The sequence below is a fragment of the Onychostoma macrolepis genome, chromosome 23, assembly GCF_012432095.1.
Source record: "Onychostoma macrolepis isolate SWU-2019 chromosome 23, ASM1243209v1, whole genome shotgun sequence".
Classification (NCBI taxonomy): Eukaryota; Metazoa; Chordata; class Actinopteri; order Cypriniformes; family Cyprinidae; genus Onychostoma; species Onychostoma macrolepis.
Genome location: NC_081177.1, coordinates 8,901,417 through 8,910,775, shown reverse-complemented (window position 1 = coordinate 8,910,775; position 9,359 = coordinate 8,901,417). Strand labels below are relative to the sequence as shown.

General features: G+C 37.5%; 1 protein-coding gene across 1 annotated transcript; it reads right to left on the bottom strand.

Moving 5' to 3' along the window:
- Nucleotides 1-4,260: 4,260 nt before the first annotated feature.
- fam110c (family with sequence similarity 110 member C) lies at nt 4,261-6,945 on the bottom strand. Its single transcript, XM_058763952.1, has one exon. The coding sequence runs from the start codon at nt 6,818-6,820 to the stop codon at nt 5,858-5,860; it is 963 nt and encodes a 320-aa protein (XP_058619935.1). The 5' UTR covers nt 6,821-6,945; the 3' UTR covers nt 4,261-5,857.
- Nucleotides 6,946-9,359: the final 2,414 nt, after the last annotated feature.

The following is a 9,359-nucleotide window of genomic DNA, read 5'->3' as shown; positions in this document are numbered from 1 at the left end:
CCCGGAATTCCCAAGCTGATTGGTTCTCGGCCCTGTCGATCACTGACCGATTTATTCCGAGCTCTCCGCCGCTGCAGTTTCCTACACGTGACACAGACGCCGCACATGTTGTCATGTTTTGATTTTGTGTTGGGGGAAGGGAAATGAACGATGGAATAAACTGAAGTAAGCATTTCACTGCTTGGTTTTGGATAGAAAGAATAAATAGGTTTATTTGTAATCCCCTCAGCCAGCTGTGAGTACAAACCTTTGTGAGATAAAAAACAAATTATAAAAAAACAAACAAACAAACAAACAAAACAAGACAATGAACAGCAGCTAGAAAATGTAAAGATGTACATTCTTAATCTTAATCATATCTAATGTATTCTTGTATTTTATAGTATTTATACAATTGTATCGTATTACATTTTAATACGTATTACGTAATATTGTATTTTTAATATTAGCTTATATTTATATTTGAGTTTTTAGTTTATTTTATTTACTATTTTGTGTGCATTGACGAAGTACATAAGATGAAGCCTTACTTAAAAAAAATTGTTTGCCTTTGTCCTGAGAACACAGTTAAACTAAAACCTGTCTTTATTATGCTGTAGTTAACCTTTATCTGAATGTGTGTCAGTGTGGTTTCATTGTGTTCACTCAACAGTTATTACCAAATATATTGGATAGGTTTTATTTTTATTTGAAGGACACTATTCAAAACAATTTCCTAACTAGGTGTCTAGCTACAGTATCTGCTACAGAAAACAACTCTTTAGTCATTTGAATTAGAATAGATAGTTCACCCAAAAATTAAAATTCTGTTGTCATTTACTCACCCTCAATTTCTTCCAAACCTGTATCTGTTGAACACGAAAGAAGATGTTTTAAGGATTGTCGGTAACCAAACAGTTGATCAAAAAGGTCCCCATTGACTTTCATAGTATTTTTTTTCCATACTATGGAAGTCAATGGCTGCCGTCAACTGTTTGGTTACCAACATTCTTCAAAATATCTTCTTTTGTGTTCAACAGAAGAAAGAAACTCATATGAGTTTGGAACAGGTGGAGGGTGTGCAAAAGATGAGATTTTTCATTTTTATTAGTCCATAAGTCCTTACTGGGATATAGGCCTTGTGTCAGTTTCCTTATGTGACATTTGGCTCATATTTGTGTCAGGTAAAGCCCACCTAGATGAAAGTCCACACCAGGCTGTAGGGTATTAGAAGTCATGCCATTTAAACAGTGAGAAAACCAAGCTGAAAATTATATACTGTGCACATAAATGCTTAGAACATAGCAAGTAGTGTGTGTGTGTGTGTGTGTGTGTGTGTGTGTGTGTGTGTGTGTGTGTGTAGTGCCAATAAATTATTATGTTCCAGTCAGTGTTGGGTGTAACGCGTTACTTAATTAAATTACTTATCCACTGAAAAAGTAAAGTAAGGGATTACTGTTAATTTTTAAGTAATTTAATTACAGTTACTTATAAAGTAGGCTACTTGCGTTACATACACTAAATAATTTAAACAGTTCTAAAATCAATATTGAATTTGAAATCTAACTTTACCATCTAAAGATAAAACTGAATGCAGCGGCGTTAACCCTCCGCGCACCGGTTCATTTACTTTCAGATTTTCCTGATTCACAGAGAAACCTTAAATACTCAGATACATACAAGTAGGGTTGCCAACCGTACTCAGATACATATAAGTAGGGTTGCCAACCGTCCTGTATTAGCCGAGACCGTGCTGCCGCGACTGAGAGCGGCTCGACGGTGTTTAGTGTCCCGCAGCAGCAGCGAGAGCAAGTGACTTCAGCGCAGCTGAAGAGTTCTGCGTTCAGATGCACGCAATTAGGCTAAATCTTACCGCAAAACCCCAGCAAACATGACCATGAATGTGTCCGCTGGAAATAGTAAGGACCTATTTGAATTATTTACTAATAAACTAATGTTTTCTGAGTCCCTGTCGCAAGGATGAAGTTGCTGATCCTGACTCGCCGTCTCCTATACGCGCCTTTAGAGAGAAATGCATCTTTATTGATTATGATTAAGATTATAATAAGAGTTTTTGTTTTCGATTTGTTTTTTTATTTCGTTGCGTGATAATTTAAAGCTTTCTATAGATATATTTATCATGTCTGTGAGGTATTCGTTCAGCTTCGGTTTGTTTTTGTGAAGCGCTCCTGTTCAAGACAAGACGGCAGAAAGCACATCATGTTTTCTTTGTTTAATAAAAGCACAACGTTTTGTTGATATTGTGAGTGCACACAGATAAAAGTAGACCCTTTACAGTTCCGAATGATGTATTACTCTTACCTTTATCAGAAAAAAAAAAATGACGGCGTAGGCTATTTTAAGTTGTTTCCACTGAAAAAAATAAAAATGCAAGTGATCGCCCAGGTGCCTCCATGTCCTGCAGAGCACGCTTTAGCTTCCACTCTCCGCACAAATTTGGATAGGTTAGCGCACATTAGCGCAGGTTTAACGACGTTTAAACCTTGTTATATGCTTGAACTGTTTTAGTATATCTATAGATTTTATTTTAGGCAAGTCGTGATGATTTGAGAAGGCTAAATTGGTCAAACATAGGCTATGATCAGCTCGGGTCGGTAATTCTGATAAGCTGTCGGACACGGGCCGGACCAGGGCCTAAATTTGAGGCCTGTGCAGAGCACTACTCGCACTATCGCGAATTCCGTCCGTGTTTTGACTTCAGTAAATCAGTTTTGGTGAATACAAACAAAGTGATTATTTTTCATGAGTCCAACATACCGCCGCGCAAGAGACGTGGTCAGTAAGACGTCTTTCACTATTGTAATACTGTTAAATAGAGAAAAACATTTTATATTTAAGTAGGCTAACTAATAGCATAATTCTTAACCTTATTCTTGAAACACAAAATGACCAATAAAAAGGTGTCAAGCACCAAAACCAGCCCATTTAAATCCATATGCTGTCTTTAATTGAAAAATATGCATTGTGTGCGTGCGTGTATACACGGTCACTCACCCAAAGCAAACGCCCACATCTAGATAGATTAAAAAAAAAAAAAAAAATCAAGATTCATCTAATTTTCATCATTTTTGAAAGAAGACCTGCTATGAGGAATTTACCTCATAAGAACAGCGCAATCTGACACGGCTTTATTCAGCAGAGATCATTTCTGTAATTTATTCTTACCTACATTAGTTAACGTGTTATTTTTACATAAACCTGTATGCATTTTAGTCGGGCTTTTCCTGAACATCTTACCAAACTGAAATGTATTGTTTAACTTTTAAGCTTTTTTGTTATTCAGATATTTTGCAGAGTATTTATATTTGTTAACCAAAGAAGGTTAACATTTTTTATAAAAATGTTTTAGTATTAAAGTTGTGTTAAAGCTAAAAGGCTAAACTATTCTATGTTTGACTCAAATTGAAAGAATAAACAGTTTAATTTCTATTAAGGTTTATAGGGATTTTAAGATGTAGCCTAATTGGCGATTTGAATAATTAAGTTACTTATTGAGAAACTAAGTTACTTTCAGACAGAGTAATCAGTAAAGTAATTTAAATACAATATTGATTATGTAATTAGTAACTGTAATTAATTACTTTTTGAAAGTAACTTACCCAACACTGGTTCCAGTAAAGCTTCATGACCCCTGAATAATGTTTAATTTTTACCATCTGAATAGAATGGACATCAGATAAATTGTTTCTTACTTCATAATTCTCATAAAAGAGGCAAATGCCAACAACAGTCATAAATGCTGCTCTTTTGTTTTTGATGTGTTTTGAAAAACTTGTCAGTTTGTATATGTAAAGAAAAAAATTGAATAATTCTGACATGCGTCCGCATCTGGAAGCCAAAAAACCTTGAATTTCCAAAAATTATTTGAAGTAGTGTAAAGGCCACGGACACTCCCTCTGCAAGATCTAACCTGCAACAGTCTGCATTTGAGAGGCCAGAGGGGTAAGTTTTTGTGTGCATGTGAATACACTGCGTACAATGGGTAAAAAAAAAAAAAAAAAAAAACTGCCGGTTGCCAAATCTTCAGTCATGTGCAATGACGAAAAGAAGCACTGGGTCGGTTAAGTATCTGTAAAACCTGTGTTGTAGAATGTTTTTTTATTTTATTATTATTATAAATATGCATTTATGGTCATTAAAATACTTGTCCCATTATCTTAAATTATCCACTATTTTAAAATACAAGAGCTATAACCTAACAGATTTACAAATTATACTAATGTAAACTGCATACCCGCTTAGATAACAGTAACAGTGCTAGAAAGGTAAGAAAACATTTTATTGACTGATACATATGATCATATAACATTTTTGCATAGCATATCAGGTTGTTTGACTCAACAATGCACACACTTTATCAAGTTACTTAAAATACCATTTCATATTTGCAAGGCATATTGAGTCAGGGAAGATATGACTAGACAGTCAGCAGTCAGTCTGAATAAACAAACACCTAATCTTTGAACTAAAGTGACAGTGGCACAAATTAAATACACCCACATTGGGTGTGAATGTACTTGCTTTTTGTTCACCGCTTCCGCTGTTGCACAACAATGGACAGAAGTGCTTGTTTGAAGCCATATCTTTCCATATCTCAGGGCCAGGTGCTACCTCTGCATTCCATAGCTGGCAGTCTTGATGGCCTGTTTGGCTTGAACGTCATTTGTCTCTGTAAACTATACTGTATCCATAGGTGGTTTTCACATAACACTACCAAAATAAAATGCAATAGAAATTCTTTTCCCAAAAAAATCTAACTTTTAATATATTACAAAATCAAGTAACATGATATCTAGGTAGATATAGTGGAATATGTAACCAGGATCAAGTACTGGCATGTACAAAAGGCTTAACCAAAACAGCTAAACCAATACAGCAGTTTGAGGTCCTAAAACCAGCAAGATAATTAGTCATTTTTCAACCATGTGTTCTCTTTGGAATTTCCTATGGGTTTTTAGAATGGCGGTTTTGGATTCAGGAGTAAAATACGGTCTGTACTTAGCATTCCCTGAAGAAATATTAATGTCAACATAAATTACACACTAACAAGCTGCTAAATAAAGACTAAAACTACCACAAGGACGTGTATGTGCTTGACGAAACTGTTGTTGTCCCTAAAAAGCAATTTGTTACAGATGCTTTCAGGTGTGAGGTACACTGTAAAAAAAAAAAAAAGTTGAGCGAACTTAAAAAAACATTTTTTACCAGCTTCAGCAGATTTTTGAGTTTGCTCAACTTGTTTTTGTGGGAGATTCTCAATTTTTTGTTGTATAAACTTAAAACAAGTTGAGAAAACTAAAAAATCTGCTGAAGTTTGTTGCCATAAAATTTTAAGTTGGCTCAACTTTTTTTTTTTTACAGTGTATAAATGTATGTAATTTATGTTGTACAGCAAAATATTAACCACAGACATACACACAAATCTTAAACCACCATTCTAAAACCTCATAAGAAATTGGTGAATTAGCCAGTAAGATGAATTTGAAGGAAATTAACATGTCCGCCAACTCAGTCAGGCAGAGATGTCTCTGATTGGCTAAATACCAAGATGTGCACAGAGTCACGGGATCACAGCACACTAACATCACAGAGACTACTTGACATCTGCAAGATATATTTTTTAGAGTGCTTGCTCATCTGCAATATGATGTCTATCAGATGCCAAATAGACGTTTATTAGATGTCTTTAAGATGTTTATGATTTACAATGTATGTAAAACTGACATCTTACAGATGTCTGTCAGATGTTTGTAGATCTTTAACAGACATTGTGTGCTGTCTCATATAAAGCACCGAGGTCATATTATGCGTGATACTGGCAAAACCGGCAAAACCAGCACTTTTAATATGACCCAAATTAATCCAGATCTCGAAGAGTCTTTCCCGACTCCGCTGCATTTCTGCAACTGTAAAGCCACTTGATGATCCGAGCGTTGCGCTCGACCACCGACGACCCCTGACGCACGGTCTCCTGCAGTTCCTCCTCCTGCAGGCCGTCGCTGCTCCCCGAGAGCCCGTCGTCTGAAGTCGAGGCACTGATGCTCCGGATTTTGGAGCTGAGGTCGTCTGAGCGCGCGGAGAAGTTCTCTCTGCCCAGGGACTCGATGACGTCACCCTCGAGTCCGCAGTATTTGAAGAACGCGTCGAAGTCCGCGAAGTTTTTGGAGTAGCGCGAGCTGATGTCAGAGCTGGAGCGCGCCACCCCTCTGCGGCTCCTGCGCTCCTGCTCCTGGGTTTCAGCGACTCTCCTGTGAGGAGGTCCTTTCGGCTCACTGTTTGTCTCACCCGAGTGCCCGTCTGAGATGGGTAAAGTTACCCGAGTGGCTTTCCATGTGGCGCATTCACCACCGCGCGCCTCAGAAATCGCGTTTGTCTTGTCTTTAATAGCGAATAGCGACTTTTTAATCCATCTCCTACTCCCTCCAGGCGATCCTCTTAAGAGTTCACACTTTTGTCTGTATAATAAAATCGAGTCTCGTTTCTTCGAGCTGCTCCGTCTCACCACATTACTATCTTCTTCAGGCGACTGTGTATCCTCAACATCAACATTAGCGGTGTTATTAACAGAACCGTGCCCGTTTGAAGAGCCTTGGCTGCTCACGGAAAGAGACCCGATGCTGATAACCGGTTCCTGAGTGGAACCGACCACTTGTTGGCTTTTTACATATTGAGGTTTAGTGGCTGCCAACCTCTCCACCGCACTGACGCGTCCCTTATTCGCCTCACTTTCTCGCTCCATCTGTCTCCTCAAAAACTCGGGCCCCTTCACAAGAATGCGCGACGCGTCCACGTCGGCCGAGCCTTGCGTTTTCTTCAGCATTATGCAGTCTAGTATTTCGCGTTAAGTCCACAACAGCTGTGTGTGTTGCAAAATGTTTTGAGGGATCCGATAATGAGTAGATAGTAGATGAGAACGCACTGACGCACACCTTTACCTGTTCACACTACTCATCAACTCCACCCACTAACAGGTCAAGACAACGCGAGCTCTGGCTCGAGAAATGCGTAGGCAGTGGTGAGGACGATGTGGAAACATAGATTGTGACCGTCTTCAAAGCAGGGCTTGCAAATACTTTTACAGCTACTTACAATTTGTTTGTTTGTTAGTTTGTTTGTTTTTATAAGAATTAACCCTCATGTCATGTTCCAGATATTTTGACCCAGGGAGGATTTAATTTTTTTTACTGAAAATGCTAGTTAATCTTGTGTTCCTGATCAAAATGACGGGCCTACAAAATATTACTTGTAAATCTCTCATAATGTTATATTATCATGTACAGTGCTGCTGGAAAGTTTGTGAACCCTTTAGAATTTTCTATATTTCTGCATAAATATGACCCAAAACATAATCAGATTTTCACTCAAGTCCTGAAGGTAAACAAAGAGAACCCAATCAAACAAATGAGACAAAAATATTTTCTTTGTCATGTATTTATTCAGGAAAATGACCCAATACTGCATATCTGCGAGTGGCAAAAGTATGTGAATCTCTTGGATTAGCAGTTAATTTAAAGGTGAAATTAGAGTCCATCTGTGCAGAGGTGTTTTCAGTCAGTGCAATGACTATCAAATGTCATTACGTGACCTGATTTATTCAAAGAACAGGGATCTATTAAAGTCTGATCATGTTTATGGAAGTGAATCATGTCACAAACAAAGGAGATTACTGAGCACCTCAGAAAAAGAGTTGCTCATCAGGCTAGAAAAGGTTACAAAAGCATCTCTAAATAAAGATCACTCCAAAGCAGAATGGAACGTGCAATAGTCAGCGAGGTTGCAAAAGTTCCCAGGGTAACTTCTAAGCAACTAAAGGCCTTTCTCACACTGGCTAATGTTAATGTTCATGAGCCCACCATCAGGAGAACACTGAGCAACCATGGTGTGCATGACAGAGCTGCAAGAAGAAAGCCACTGTTCTCCAAAAAGAAAATTGCTTGCTAAAGATCATGTGGACAAGACAGATGACTATTGTAGAAAGGTTTAATGGATGGATGAAACCAAAATAGAACTTATTGGTTTAAATGAGAAGCTATTATGTTCGGAGAAAAGAACACACTGTATTCCAGCTTAAGAATCTTATCTCATCTGTGAAACATGGTGGTAGTTTCATGGCTTGGGCCTGTTTTGCTGCATCTTGGCCAGGACAGCCTGCCATCATTGATGGAACAATGAATTCTGAATTATACCAGCAAATTATAAAGGAAAACGCCAGGATATCTGTTTAGGAACAGAGTCTCAAGAGAACGTGGGTCATGCAGCAAAACAACAACCCCAATCACACAAGTCATTCTACCAAAGAATGGTTAAAGAAGAACAAAGTTAATGTTTTGGAACGGCTGAGTCAAAGTCCAGACCTTAATCCAATTAAAATGTTGTGGAAGGACCTAAGCAAGCAGTTCATAGGAGGAGTTGAAGTGGTTCTGCACTAAGGAATGGGCTAAAACTCCTACATGTTCTTGTGCAGGACTGATCATTTACAAGAAACTTTACCTTCAGTTACTGCAGCAAAAGGAGGTCACACCAGATACTGAAAGCAAAGATTCACATACTTTTGCAACGCACAGATATGTAACACTGGATCATTTTTCTCAATAAATGTATGACAAAGAAAATATTTTTCACTCACTTGTTTGATTCGGTTCTCTTTGACTACTTTCAGGACTTGTTTTGGGTCATATTTATGCAGAAATATAGAAAATTCTAAAGGGTTCACAAACTTTCAAGCAGCACTGTATATTATTTCTTTGTCAACTTGCTTTCTTTCAATTAGCACAGGTTTTGTTTTTCTTTTTGGAACTGATTGATCATTCCTCATTGATTGAGCATCTGCACCACATTTTTAGTGAATGCTGGTAAAATGATCACACAATTTTTGGTGCATCAGCTCAAATAAATGAGGCCTGCAATCAAAACGAAAAACAAAACCTGTGGTAATTGAAAGAAAACAAGTTGACAAAAATATTGAATCCAAGATTTGGTGATAAAATTGCATAATTTATTAGGTAATTATTAGGTAAAGGAACAGTTAAACAATGAAGGCATTTAAAGGGATAGTTTACCCAAAAATGAAAATTCTGTTATTAATTAATCACCCTCATGTCATTCCAAACCCGTAAGACCTTTGTTCATCTTCGGAACACAAATTAAGATAATTTTGAAGAAATCCAAGAGCTTTCTGTCCTTGCATAGACAGCAACGCAACTACCAAGATCAAGGCCCAGAAAGGTAGTAAATAAATAGTTAAAATAGTCCATGTGACATCAGTGGTTCAAACTTAATTATATGAAGCCATGAGAATACTTTTTGTGTGCAAAGAAAACAAAAATAAAGACTTTATTCAACAATTTCTTCTCTTCCGT